This window comes from Diachasma alloeum, unplaced genomic scaffold (assembly GCF_001412515.2).
Source record: "Diachasma alloeum isolate Michigan unplaced genomic scaffold, Dall2.0 Dall_scaffold_00188, whole genome shotgun sequence".
NCBI classification, from domain to species: domain Eukaryota; kingdom Metazoa; phylum Arthropoda; class Insecta; order Hymenoptera; family Braconidae; genus Diachasma; species Diachasma alloeum.
This window is the reverse complement of record NW_021680354.1, coordinates 698,443-713,223: the sequence shown is the minus strand read 5'-3', so window position 1 is coordinate 713,223 and position 14,781 is coordinate 698,443. Positions and strand designations below refer to the sequence as shown.

The 14,781-nt window shown below is 37.0% G+C and overlaps 1 protein-coding gene across 1 annotated transcript in view; it reads left to right on the top strand.

Annotated features, from left to right (window-relative positions):
* Positions 1 to 4,235: 4,235 nt before the first annotated feature.
* Positions 4,236 to 14,781, top strand: part of LOC107048363 (protein mesh-like) — a 21,688-nt gene continuing 11,142 nt past the window's right edge. Inside the window, 3 exon segments of the mRNA XM_015271512.1 lie at positions 4,236 to 4,548; positions 7,239 to 7,492; positions 12,254 to 12,441. Coding sequence (XP_015126998.1) covers positions 4,236 to 4,548; positions 7,239 to 7,492; positions 12,254 to 12,441 — 755 coding nt within the window.

The window sequence follows — 14,781 nt, the reverse complement described above, 5'->3', positions numbered from 1 at the left end:
ATACAGGAAGGTTTTAAAGAATGGCCCTGTGCGTAGGATGACGTGTGCTAAAGCACAAGTGAGGGAAATTGACTTCAAGTGTATGTTGAATGATTTGTTTGACATTGCGTGTCAGTCAAAAGTGGATGCAATGAAAAATGGAACTGCAAAAATGCTGTTGGCTCTTCACCGAGAACCGGGAAAAAAGGGTTATTTGGACCAAATCATCGATACAGCAGATTAGATTCCTCCGCTTAAACACGGATATGAAAAATGACAGCCTCAAGAAGAAGGTACTAAATGTATTCCATTCATTTTCCTTTATTGAGAGTGATAGAAGAAAAGTCATCATGATCACTAAGTGCACTTCCGCGGTGGAAATGACGTAGCCAGACTTGGGTCGACGCGGTGAAAGGTAGAGAAAAATTGAAAATAAAAAAAACGTTTGAAGTTTTGTGCTGCACGCTTTTAGCCATTTGTCCTTTTCGTCAAGTTGCCAAAGCTAATGAGATGAGAACGGTTGGATGTTAAAGAGTATATTGATTAATCCAGGAATCAGGGATTTAGGAGAATTGAAAATACTATATTTAATTTTTTTTCTTTATCTAGAGATTGTAACCATCTCCCCAATAATTTTTATAACCCTCCAATTTGCATTTTTCAATGGGAAATCATCCATTATAAAGTGCACTTTTTGAACGTCTCGAGCGGGCTGTGACGTCACAGCAGTGTAGTCGCCATCACTGATCTCTATATAACTGTATAGCCGATCCCTATGGCAGCCAGTGAGTTTATTACAGAGGTACGCAGCGCCTCCGGATAGTAGTCAGCGAACTAAGATTTTCTCTAGTGCGCATGTCCGTGTCAGCTGCAGGTAGTGGGGCAGTGGTAAATTTACCGAGAGCATTGGGAAATATTATAGGATATTTTACCGTGTAAGACATCCAGAATAACAGACGAACTTTTGTTAATAATCAGTGAAAACTGACATTGTCTATAAACGCGAAAGGAAGCCGAAGCATGGAGGAATGTCGAAATTAGTACAATTGTTATTAATATTGTATTATTAATGAATTGTATAATCGTTAATAATTGAAAAAATTGAATTTTTAAAAACTACAAAGAATCGCCAAAGAATGTTATTAGATTTTTTTAATCGTAATTTTTTGCTATATTTAATTGACGTTTTAGTTTTTTCAAAAAATCAATTTTGAAAAATCAGGATTTAACCTACTGTCTTATGTCAAAGTCCATAACTTTGTTGTAGAGCAAGATTGCAATCGGAATTTTGGACTCAAAATATGAAAAAAATCAAGAAATTTTTTGACACATGATACAACATGAATGACCGTTTTTTAAACAATATCCATTATTTATTTATAAAACGGAGATGTTTGAAAAGAAAATAATATGTTGAAAAATGTAATTTGAATGATGCTGATTGTGTATGAATTTTTTATAAATTTTCTCACGTAATTTAATGGAAAAATTTAATAATTGAAAATCTCGACATCTATAGTGTGGTTAGTATGAACTTGTAGCCTACTGATGAGCTACTTTAAGGAAATTAATGTATTCAGGAAATTGGGAAACTCAAAATAAATATTCAACTGAATTTATTCGTTCGAAATTTTTTTGTATTTATTAAACTATAATACACCTAGACTGATCGGAATTTATTGATTGAGTATACTATACTAATTTTACCTTTTTCAATTATTATTTACAATTTGGGACGGAGAATGTTTCCACGGCAATTTTCCGAGCACGTGGCCCCCACTGCGGCGCGCATGCGCACTGACGTCATCTTTAGTATCTGAGCTACTATACGGCAGCGCTGACTGACACTTCAATTCGCCTCACTTTGAGAGTGGTGGGAGCATAGGTATCAGCTATCCAGTTATATAGAGATCAGTGGTCGCCATGCTTCTCCCTCACTCTCGTAGCGGCAGCCGACAGGAGCGACACACGCTGTCTCTCTCGTAACTTTTAACTCATTATTAACATTAATAATCCACATAAAAATCATTTTTTTTCTCGTGGAATATTTTTTTGGTGACCCATATAACGCATTAAGAGGAGAATTTCATCAATTTGAAAAAAAATGAATGTTCCCTATTCTCCAAAATTCCTGATTCCAGAATTAATTTACATAGCGTGGAAATGAATATGTTTACCGAGTATATTGATGGGTTTACTCTAGAAGCCGCTTACCCAGGTAGGGGAAAAACAAATCGGCCGGGCTCGGGCCAATCGCGGTGGCCAGACTGCCGAACTTCGGGGCGTAGCGATATGAAGAACTTTCTTCTCTATCCTCTCACTCTTCTTATCAAAATTCCTAGTAAATTCTTACTAATTGTGAATTCCGCCAATTTTGCAGTGAAACCGAACAGAATTCTCGCCAATTGTAGTAATTATCAGTGGTTTGAAGATGACGAGCAAGATGACAGCGATTTTGAGTGTAATGCAGATCCCCCCAAACCAAAAAAACGCCTGATTATGACTCCAGACCTTACGGCCGCTTTGGATCGAGCTAAAATCAGCGATCGTATGGCGGCACGTGTGATCGCTGCTCTTCTCATATCGGTTGGTTTTACTGTGGACGATTTCTATTTGAGCCGAGAAACAATCCGCCGTAACAGGGGTAAACAACGTAAGGCTCTGAGTAATACTATCAAAGATAACTCAAAAAACGGATCTTTCACTACGGTTCATTGGGACGGCAAGCAATTAGCAGCACTGGGGAACAAATACGAGAAGATCGAACGACTCCCTGTTCTTATATCAGGCATTGACGGAGATGAATTACTCGGGGTTCCAAAGCTCGAGAGTGGAACTGGTGAAGAGCAGGCAAATGCCATTTTCAAGTGTTTGGACGAAAGGGGATTTCTTGATGTTATATGTGCCATGGTTTTCGATACCACGGCTAGCAATACTGGCAGTTCAAATGGTGCATGTGTCCTACTGGAGAAATTATTGGGAAGAAGTCTATTATATCTTGCTTGTCGGTATCACGTGTTTGAGCTTCTGCTGAAAGCTGCCTTTGATGTCTCTATGGACCCTACCTCTGGCCCAGATATTTGTATTTTCAAACGATTGCAAGGACAGTGGCAGTACTTGGAGAAGGGAAAATTTTCGCCAGGAGTTCAAGATGAAGAAATTCAAGCCGCAGTCAAGGATGATGCGAAAGATGCCCTCACATTTGCGTATTCGTAGCTGAAGGTAGACTATGCCAGATTTATAATAATAATTATTATGAACGAATTATTAAAAAAACTCACGCACGAAAAAAATTAGTAGAAAAACCTAGCGAATTCGCTGGAAGATTCTATTGGCCTTCTATAAACCTTTCTATAAGTTTTTGGCTGTTTCTTTGGATCTGTTCAATAGAAAGTATTGTATAGATAAAGTTTATGGAATTCGATTTTTCTGTGCAAGTTATTCTATTGAGATATTTTCTATAAAATTTCTTCAGTTCAGCTTTTCTAAGTTTTTCTTGCTTTGATTTTCTTGATGGAAAGAAAAGAAAAATAGAATGCAGAAAACTTAGGAAACTCTAACCGAGAAAAGTCTATAGAATATATTGCAATACAATAAGTTGATTAGAAAAATATAATTCTCTTGGCCTTTTCTATAGAATATTTTCTATTGAACACGTGAATAGAAACGGCCAAAAGCTCATAGAAAATTTTATAGGGATCCAATAGAATTGTTTAGCGGATTCGCTAGGCTTTTCTATTAAATTGTTTCATACTTGCTTTCTTGATGATTGTAAATGACAGGCTGAACGCTTTTCCATTCACTGCTTCACAGATTGATAGCATTCGAAAAGACTACAAAGAGTTTGTAGAGCTGGTGATCATGTTCCTAGGCCGGAATCTTCCAGATGGCAATCGGTTTCGAGCTCTAGGCCCTATTCATTATACTAGGTGGATGGCGAAAGCAATTTACTCACTTAAAATTTTTTTGTATAGAGATCAATTTTCCATGAAAGCGTATGAAATATCAGGTTTGAAGAGTGTTTGTATTTTTATTGTTCGTTTCTACCAGAAGAGTTGGTTCACAGCCCCAAATGCAGTTGAAGCACCGAAAAATGACCTAGAATTATTGAAAAAATTGGCATCTAAAAACAACTCTGCATCTCCAAAAATGTACAACACTGTGTTTGGAAAATTTGTGAACCATCTCTGGTATTTATCAGAAGAATTGATTTCGCCTTTTTTGATGACTCTTTGGATTTAGACTGTAAGAGAAGAATGTGTGAAGCGATCAAATCTCGACCTGCCCTTAAAAACGATAGAAAAAAGCGAAAATCAGACATGAAGGATCAAAACTTCATCCAAGAGTCAAGTTTAGATCAATTCGTAACACAGAACACCATTCAGTTCTTCAAAATTTTAAATATTGAATCTAATTTCTTGGATATCGATCCGATAATGTGGGGAGAAAGCGAAGAATATGTTAAAGCTTCAAAAATTGTGAAATCACTTCTCGTGACGAATGATCTAGCCGAAAGAAGTGTGGCTCTGATCACTGAATATAATGGTTTGCTCACGAAGAATGAAGAAAGTACATAAGATGTGATGCTCATAGTGAAGAAATTGAGGAAGTTGACACCGGATTGCACGAGGGAAACCTTAAAGTTTTCATTAGAAAATTATTTAACCAAGCGGGAGGCAGCAAATATGTGACAGCGCGCATGTCACTGAGTGATGTCTTAATGTTTCTTTTGCCATCAATATATTGATGGCGAGCTTCCAAATGGTTTCATCAGAATGGAATTTTTTCTTCCTCGCATATCCTTTCCCATTTCAAATCGTCCTATTTTAACAATAAATGACTATATAAAGATTTGTGAATTCTCAAAAAAAAAAAATGTAGGTGAATTACTTTATCTCATGAGCTATTAAAAGATCAAACCAAAATTTGGAGAAAAATTTAACTTAACCATACTGAAATTTAACTTTCAACTTCAACTTTCACGCTTATTGTAGCGCTTAACAAGCGAGGTTCATTCAAGAAAAAAACCATCTGGTGCAGCCTATCTGCAATGCGAAATAGTATATTATGCTGTATTGTATTATATGATATTATATTATGTATTATATATTAGTAATAAGAGGAAACTCCATACTTAATACCGAAAAATGGAAATATCTCGGGAACTGTATGAACAGGTATGCATATTTGAATCAATTGATATAAAAAACGTCGAGACGAATATTTTGAAAAATTAATAATTGAAACCGGTTGAATATGTTTCGAGATATTTGCGAAAAAACAATTTAAAGTCAACGATGTACAATGAAAATTGTAAAAAATAGTTAGAATAGAGCAATTGTTATCATTCGAGTTTCGTTGATATTTGTATAAACTGGTCGATTAAATGAGGTAATTTTCGAAAAAAAAATATAAACAATTATGTGTTTTTCATTTTTAAGACATCAACACATGGTTTCGATCATCGAAGGTCGGTCCCTTCACAGAAAAAGTCCGCACGGCAGGTCAAATTTTTTTTTCTAGATTCAGTTTCAACGTATATGGCCATCATAAAAGCACCGGACAAGATGGGCACCTGTCTCTACACAAAAATTTGTTTATCTTATTTCGTCTTTTTCTCTACATTGACAATGTAGTGTAATGTCCAAAATTTTGTACGAGAAACTTTAAGGCTAGAATAATTTTATGTGAAATCATTAAAAACCAAACCAACAATTGTAAACTAAATTGAGTGCATTTCATCACTTGAACTCGATTAAAAATTCCAAAGATATTGGAATCGAGTTCAAAAGTGATGAAATGGCACACTCAGCATGCCCTAATTACCCAATACTAAGATTCGCACGCGAAGGAACGATTGCAAACCGATTAATTAAGACCCCAAAAACCGAATGAACTACTTCTCCATAAAAATCAAAAGAGTGGGAAAAGTCATACGACATTTTCCACCNCGGGATAGTACTGAATTAATAGTAAGTTACGAACAATTGAAATTATCCGGGAATAAAATTTCTTTAACCGGGAGTGGTGACTTTTCTTGCAAATAAGGAAGGAAATTCGTTTATTGTAACGCGTTGTGGACAGTCTCAACCAAACTCTTAAAATCTTCAAACTCAACTGCCAAAAATTCATTAAAATATCAACGAGTAGAAGAAAGTGTTTCCGTGAAAGTATCCATAATAGCCTTTAGCGCGACTAATTGCTGGTGAGGAAATTACGGATTTACCCAGGGATCTACAAATACATCGAATAATTTATAACTAACAGACCGAATTGTGAGTAGCAAAATTTGTAAACCCAAATTTGAATCCTTCAGATCATTCCAGGGATAGGAATTTTAGCTACCTAGATTTCTGTAAAATCACGCTCATGTTTTTGTAAACCGAGTAGTTAAACAAAATATATTTAAATTCAAATTTGATTCCCACTACAACTCCAAATGCCTTGATTAGAAATTCGGCTCAACTGAAGCCCTATCCTTAAATCAAGCCCTTTTTCCCATATATTTTAAAAAAAGGTAAGAGTATAAAACTTTGCGTCGTCCGATAATTATAAAATTCAATAATTTTAGCTTTGATTTTAATGTGACAATTAAAACATGTCCATTGGACGCTAAAATCCTTCTCTGGACATAACAGTAGAAACTTTTTTTTTCCCTTCAAAATGATAGCCAGATAGTTTATCGACTATTCGATCCAAACGACACGAGTGGACGGAGCTCAGCAAGCGTTGTAGACACGTCTGAAAACCACGCAATCGAGGGAAAATCCAAATTTTTATCTTGAAAACAAAATATTTCGTTGAGAAAAAAAATTGTATTTTTCTCTTCCCTTCTACCAGAAAGTCGACGGAGTTAGTTCCACCAAGTTGAGTGATTCAGTCTTGAAAAAAAATATTTTCACATTTGACCTGTTCAAGGCATGTTATATCCCATAAGAAATTGAATCACTTTGCGCAAACTTGGAAATTCATTTTAAAAATTTGAAAAAAATCACATGAATTGGTACATTTTTTCCTCATCTTTCCAAATGAGAATTTTGAAATCTGTTTTGGTTCTCCCGGGAGTCGGATTATTCGACAGTAATTTCAATATTCAGTGGGCAACGAATAAGTCAGGCTTATTCAGAAACTAAAATTCTGAACAAAATTAATTTTGGAAATAATTCCAAATATGACACGTGACAAAATGTTCGATGGAGTTCGATTGCGATAGAAAACCTTCTGCGGAACCATTTTTTATTTTCAGTTTTTCCTGACAGGTTCTAATGATTCTAATGAGGCCGATCGATGTGCCCCCTCTTCAGAGAAGTCAGTACGTCCTTACGTACTAAGTGGAGAACGTTTGAAGAAAATTCGTTCCGACAAAATGTACTGTATGTAAATGTATTTTGATAAATGTGGGAATAATGACAGAGGTGATTATCAGACTGATTTGCACTCTTCGATGCCGCAGATACATAAAAACTTTAATTTCCAATTGCCGTTCTACGGATTTCGGTACAATTACACTCGGGTTAGTGTATGCTTATTCTCTTCATCATTAATTTCAGGAGTGGAGTGGTGAAACGAGTCAAGTCGAGAATCGCCTAAAACCACTATAATGTGTTATACACTTCAATTGAAATGGTCAATTTTTTTTCAATTCTCCGGTTATTCAGCCAATGGTAATTAGCGAAAAACGGGTCATTAGCTAATATAACAACTCCAATGTTCCCGGGATACTGATAGGTAAATATTAAGTTTTTATGAGCGATTTTGAAGTATTTCCACGTATATAGTGTCGGAAACTAGTTGCTATAAATGAATTTAACCTCCTTGAGCTATTATACATCCTAGTAACGTGGATGCTCATGTCGATATACGGGACCTCCCATTCTACGCTTTTCCTTTTAAAAGCACTTTTTTAAATTTCAATTATGAGGTATTCATATAAATTCAACGTGTAGTGAAGCACTTATTTTCAAAGTATCAAGCTTCACCAGCACTTAGCATTACCTAGGGTTCGCTCCGAGGACGCAGCTGGTATGAACCCTACAAAGGTCCAAATTTGACCCAGTCACAGGAATGGAAAAATCGTATAGAAATTTTCTATACGGATTCCGTATAGAATTTCTATAGGATTTCCGTATATGATATTCGGATACTTCTATACGGATATTTTTTATAAAAATTATTTCTATACGATTTCTGTAGGTTTGATCCTACACGGAGAGAAATTTTTGGTAAAAATTACCCTTCCAGAAGGATAAGCGTGTATTATTGAAATTTTTCGTCTGATTTATATCCGGAAGTTTGACAAAAATTGATGTTAAAGAATAAAATTTATCATATGTAAAATAAATTTTACCCTTCCGTATGGTAATTTTCGCCGAAGGGACCAAAAATTGTCTATACATTTGTCAAAATGTATATAGACAAAGACAAAAAATATCTATGAGAATGATAAAAATTATAGTTATCCTGGGAATTATTATAAAATTCATATAATAATTTTTATTCACCCAATTCTATGGGTGGATAAAAAAGTAAAAAGTGTCGCGCGACACTTTTTACCCTTCCAAACAATAAATTCTACCAGTAGATGTATAACCAAGGATATCTCCGATACTAAGGGAGATAGCGAATTTTCCTCGAAAAATTGGGTGGTAATAGGGGGGGTGGTATATCGAGAATTCTCGGTAAACAACCCCCCTCCCCTTCCCCCCAAAATTTTTCAAGGACAATTCGCTAGCTCCCTTAGTTTCGGAGATATCCTTGAAAAACTCACCGCCGCGCTAAACGACTACGGGGGGGCGGAGTTTGTANTTTGTCAATTTGTAAATTATTTTTTTCTCTGCGCCTCTCTCTAATACAATGCGTGCAAGAGAGAGGCAGATTCAGCCAGGCTACCCCCTCTCCGTCATTAAACCTCAGTCCGAACCTGCATGGTGCGTGAAAGAGATCTGTAGGTAAGGTTAGTATTTTTTACCATCCCAAGCAGCACAGTTCTGGAGGGTATCTGCAAGTATACCAAAAAGGCTGTCTAATGTCTGTCCAAAAAGGTAACTTGTGTCTAGAAGTTACCTAGAAGTTAACTAAAAGTTATCGTATGACTGCAAGATACCTTTTAGACGGACATTAGTCTGCCTTTTTGGTATACTTTCAGATATCTTTCGCAAGGTTTGCTACTTGGGATTCTGAAACAGTAATTTTTATACAGATTTCCGTAAAAACTACCAAGATATGTAATAATTTTAATCCGCGCATACTGGTAATTTTTACTCAGATAAGAACAAATATTATCTGGAAATGTTTATTGAAATTTATCCACACTAAGGATATTTATTTACTCCAAAAATAAACTGCTACAGAATTACCCTTCCATCCGGGTCATTTTTACCTCGGTTTCACTATAATTTTTACCAAAAATTTCTCTCCGTATATACGACCCACTGCCACATGTATAGAAACATTTCGTATGGAATTGCAACATTTTTCTCTACGTTTTTCTCTGGAGCGTTTAGACATCTTTCGTATGAAAATGAAAATTTATATAAAAATTTATGTATAGAAATAATTCGTATAGAAATATTCGAATATCATATACATATGCAAATCCTGTAGAATTTCTATACGCAATCCGTATAGATAATTTCTATACGATTTTTTCATACGTGCAACCCCCTTCAAGTTATTTACCTAATTGAGTTCGACTCAATTTTCTTGTTGAATTCAATTTCTTTTGGTAGGGGAGGGTAGGGCAAAACGAACCACTGACAGAAAATTCATAATTTTTTAAAAATAGTTTTTGCTTCCGAATGGAAGGAAAAACAAAAATTCAAAATCATTTGTGGTTTGAAGTGATTAGCAAATCTGATCAAATTGCGGTTCAACGACACTTCCTGTCTATAAAACCCCTGTGACGGTTATGATCCTGAAACTCACTTTTAATTCAACACATTCAGTGTTCCTGATTTGAAGGAAAGACAAAAAAACAAAAATTACCATTTTTCTGTCAGTGAACCGTTTTCCCTACCGGTCCGTTTTGCCCTCCCCTCCCCTAATGAATGACGAATTAATTCTGTTTCCTCGAAAAATTCGTTGGAGTAGTCATATACTCTAATTATCGAAAAACGGTACGCTGCGGTGTTTCCCTCATTTGGTGACCAATCTAGGGTTAATACTGTGTCTTACAAGTTAGAAGCAATTTGAAAACAAAATTTTTATCGAAAAAAAAACATTTTTTTGAAAAATCATAACTCTTGTAATTATCAATATTTTTCAAAATTTGTTTTTCAAAATGTTTGTCTGATGCCCAACTTTTTAGAAAAAAATCGAGCAGAAAATCCCAGACATCAATTTTTTTGGGTTTCGGATTTCACACGGATCGGCTCCTATAGGATACGGAATTTCTACAATAGATATGGATATTTTGAAAAATCCATGCTCTTTTATATTGGTGTATACACATCAAGTATGTGTCATTATTCATTTTCAGCATCATCTATTTGATCTTTAGTCACTTGAACAATTTTTACCAAATTCTAGTCTTTACGCCCGTGCACTTTCTGTTCCGATGGGGGTGACCCAGAGGGAACTTGGGAGGGATTTACGTTTTTGGAGTCACTTTTTTGATTTCCCGCTTGAAATATTAGCAGTTCAATTGTTATTAACAATTTAATTGTTCAAGGATGGTGATAACCCTATCATCATAAAGCGCGAACATATATTGGTTAGCATTACCCGGTTCCCGAATTGGACATACACTCCAGGGATAGCCACATCCATGAATTATAATTAATGTTAAATTATTAAGTAGTCAATTAGTTAATATCACACTTAAATTTTAATTATTGAAATAATAATCAATTTAAATATTCAAATTCCAAATTATTTATTAATGAGTAATTTAGTTGGCAAGGAAATCCCTGTAATAAATTTATTTTTCTAATTTTTAAATTTTGGGTTTTCTTACCTCTTTCACTCCGTTTAAAATTCAGACCTTATAGAAAAATTACCGACCGTAAAATTGAAATAAAATTTAGCATAATTACCGTGAACATCAGCAACAATACGACTCTAAAAACTAACAAATCGTCGAATCGAACGCGAAATACAACGTCTTCCAGAAAAACCAAACCAAGAAATGCGACAACGAAGAGAAATAATTCAACCCAAAATACCATCATGTAAAAACAATTCAAATAACCATCAGAAATAAAATTTAAATACAATATTGAAGCTAAATTCAAGTTTGTTCAAAAACATCCATAAAAAATATACTATGGTAAGAATAAACACAATTTGAAATGAATCACACCATTCCGAAATATTCATTTTTGGATTTAATTCCAGTCAAAATCATGAACTTAATTTAAACAATAGCACTTTTCATAGAAGTCTCTCTTTAGATTTAGTATTACATCTAAAATAATAGTCCGAAAGGGACTCGTCCAAGATTCGACACAATAAAAAATGTCTCGTTGAGTTATGCTTATTTTTTCTTTCTTAGTCCTTTGAATTTTAATTTCTATAAGTCTTTCATCTCTCAATTAATTCAAAATCCTCTCTTTTAAATATGTGACGAGAAAAATATATAGTTTATAAAAAGTACTCATCTCTTTAGGTGAAACGAAAAATGTGGCTGCTCTGCTCGGAAACGAAAAGAAACGTGGGTACCCACAAAAATGAAAATACAATTGACACACTAATAATCCACTCGTGTGATCAGCACGGTGGTCCGAAGCAAAGAGAACGAACAGGCTCGCTAGCGTCGTCTCGATGCCATCAGTCACAAATTTTGTCATTTGTGTTGATGTGACACTCAATACTATTATTATCATTTGTGAGAATCAGAATATCGGACAGATAGATCCCCTTTTTCATTTCTGTTGATAATTTAAATTCAAATTACCACATCCCTTATAAGAAATTTAGTATTATTTACTTAAGAGTAAATTTACAGATCCATATTATCAAATATTTAATTCATCATGAATTGGAAATTTAGATTATCAATTATTTTAGTATGTGCTAATTTCGATTAGTATATTTAAACCTTGATCATTGTAATTTGAAAATGCTTTTAATATTGAAAAATCGCAAGATTGATGGCCATCCCTGGCTGAGACAATTCTATACAAAAAATTTAATTTGATCATTGCGTCTATTATTACTTATTACTAAGATAATTCAACGATCGACGGAATGACTTACGCCGACTCAAATCGTTTCACCACTTCTCCACTCATTCCCTCTCGAGGCAATTACGACGCTCATTAAATTTACGATTTAGTTGTCCATAAATGGATACTTGGAGTTCAATGATCCTCCAAAGCATTACACACATCCACTTGTCTTCCCGGTGAAAGACTGGCCGAAGGAGAACGATCCTGCGTTTATTGGCATCTTCTTCAGCAAATGTCGGATCGGATCACTTCGACTCACCGATACGGATGAACGACAGCCAGGAGTTTATTTCAGGTATTGTCAATAATTTTCGCACGAAATATTCTGATTTGGGTTAAAAATCGAAATCTAAAATCGCAAATCGAGGGGCTACTACTCACTCCATAATTGACTGATACCATGATTTCGAAACGAAGTCGATTTCGGGTAATTTCAAGCGTTACGGGAGGTGATTTCATGATTTTGAAAAAATTTCATTAATTCGAAATCAGTGATTTCAGAAAAATAAAGTTAATAAATAATAGAAGAATAGAATAGAAAAAGTGCGGCTGGTCACTTAAAGCGCCCAGAGTCACCTAAATCATACGATCTTTTGTAACTTCCGCCTTAGTTTCGGTCAGTCACACAGCCCCAGCCCTGTGTTTCTCACTAGGCTAATAAGGCTGGTGATAGCCGCTTGTTGTAAGTCCTCTGGTTTCAGGAAAGCCTGGCCCCAGATTTTATAGCGACGGAGTGCTAATAGGGGGCATTCACATAAAATGTGGATGACGCCCTCCTTATCGCCTCCGCACAGTCTGCAGTCTTCTTGTTCTGCAAGTTTCATCTTGAACAGATGAGCTCTGAGAGCTGTATGACCCGTAAGGAGCCCTACTGCTACCCTCAGATCCCCTCTGTGCAACTCCAGAAGCTTTCTGGTCCTAACTCTTAGTTGCCCTCTCATAAGCAGTTTCGCTTGTCTGCAGGTCGCAACTTTCTCCCAACGCCTGACATGATCCCGCTGGAAATGATCTTTAATAAGAGTTTTTCCCACTGCGAAGGGCATGCCAAGCAGGCCGTGTGAGGGCACACTTTCTGTACCCTCCCTGGCCAGCTTGTCTGCCTCTTCATTACCCAGAATCTCATGGTGACCTGGCACCCAGGTTACGGTGACCCGGTTGTTTTTACCCAGTGTGTCCAATGCCTGCATGCATTCCCACACCACCTGTGACTCTGTAGTGGGTTTTTCCAGGGCGTGTATCGCCGCCTGGCTGTCACTGCAGATGAATATTTTCATCTTTTTTGTGTCTCTCGCGTTCAGATACTCTGCACACTTAAGTATGCCCAGCATCTCTGCTTGAAAGACGGTTGAATGATGGCCCAGCGGAAAACTCTCTCCGAAGCCATCTTTCAGACGGTAGATGCCTGCCCCAAAACTTTCATTGAAGCCAGAGCCGTCCGTAAACCAGTAGTCCTCTCTTGGTCCTGGTTTACGTTTCGAGTCTAGCCACTCCTGTCTGGGTGGTATACTCGTTCTGAAAGTTTTCCTGATCTGATACTTCCTAGGAATCCTATCCGTCTTACCTATGAAGGGTCGATCATTGATTAGGCTAAGCCTTGTATGGCCTTGGCCCGTCATCTTCCATTCTAGTTGGCACCTTAGTCTATATGCAGTTGTGGTAGCACAACTCACAACCCTAAGGTCGAGGGGTGGGATACTGAGTGCTATTTCTAGCGCCTCAGTAGGTGTCGATTTCATGGCTCCTGTTGCAGCCCTCAGGAAGGTTCCCTGTAGGCTTTTCAACAGGTTCCTTGTTTCCGTCTTACTCACCCTCGGCCACCAGACGACCGCAGCGTATAACAGTCTCGGAAGTAGAACTATTTGGTAGAGCCAGAGCATCATTTTAGGATTGAGTCCCCATGTCCTGCCCACAGCTCTCCTGCATGCCCACATAGAGGCAAACACTTTATTTCTCTGAGTACAGATATGTTCTTTCCAGCTGAGTTTATTATCCAGGAGGACACCCAGATATTTCACTCTGCTGGTGTAGTTAATCTCCGAGCCATTTAGCTTCAGAGGTTGGATCTTTTCCAGTTTATAATTTCTGGTGAAAACCAGGATTGTTGTTTTGGCTGGATTTACCGATAGGCCAGTTACCCTGCACCAGTCCTCAATGATATTGAAGGCTGTTGCCATCAGGTCCTTTAGCACTCTCAGAAATCCGTTTTTCACAACAACTGCCACATCATCGGCGAAACCGATGACGTGGAAGCCGGCCTCACTTAGTTGATTTAGAAGTCCATCTACAACCAGGTTCCATAGCAGGGGCGAGAGAACTCCCCCCTGCGGACAGCCCCTAGTCGGACGTCCCTCCACACATGCCCTCCCATGTCCTGCCGACAGTCTTCTGCTTTTCAGCATGTTTTGTGTCCAAGCAATGATAGTCTTGGACACCTGTCGTTCTTCCATGGCTTTTTCTATAGCCGAATTCGAAGTGCTATCAAAAGCCCCCTCAATATCCAGAAAGGCGCCTATGGCAAAACCCTTGACCGCCAGTTGTCCCTCAATCAGTCCCACCAGGTGATGTAAGGCGGTATCTGTTGATCTTCCCTCCCTCTATGCATATTGACAGGGGGAGAGGGGTCTCTCAGCCAAGG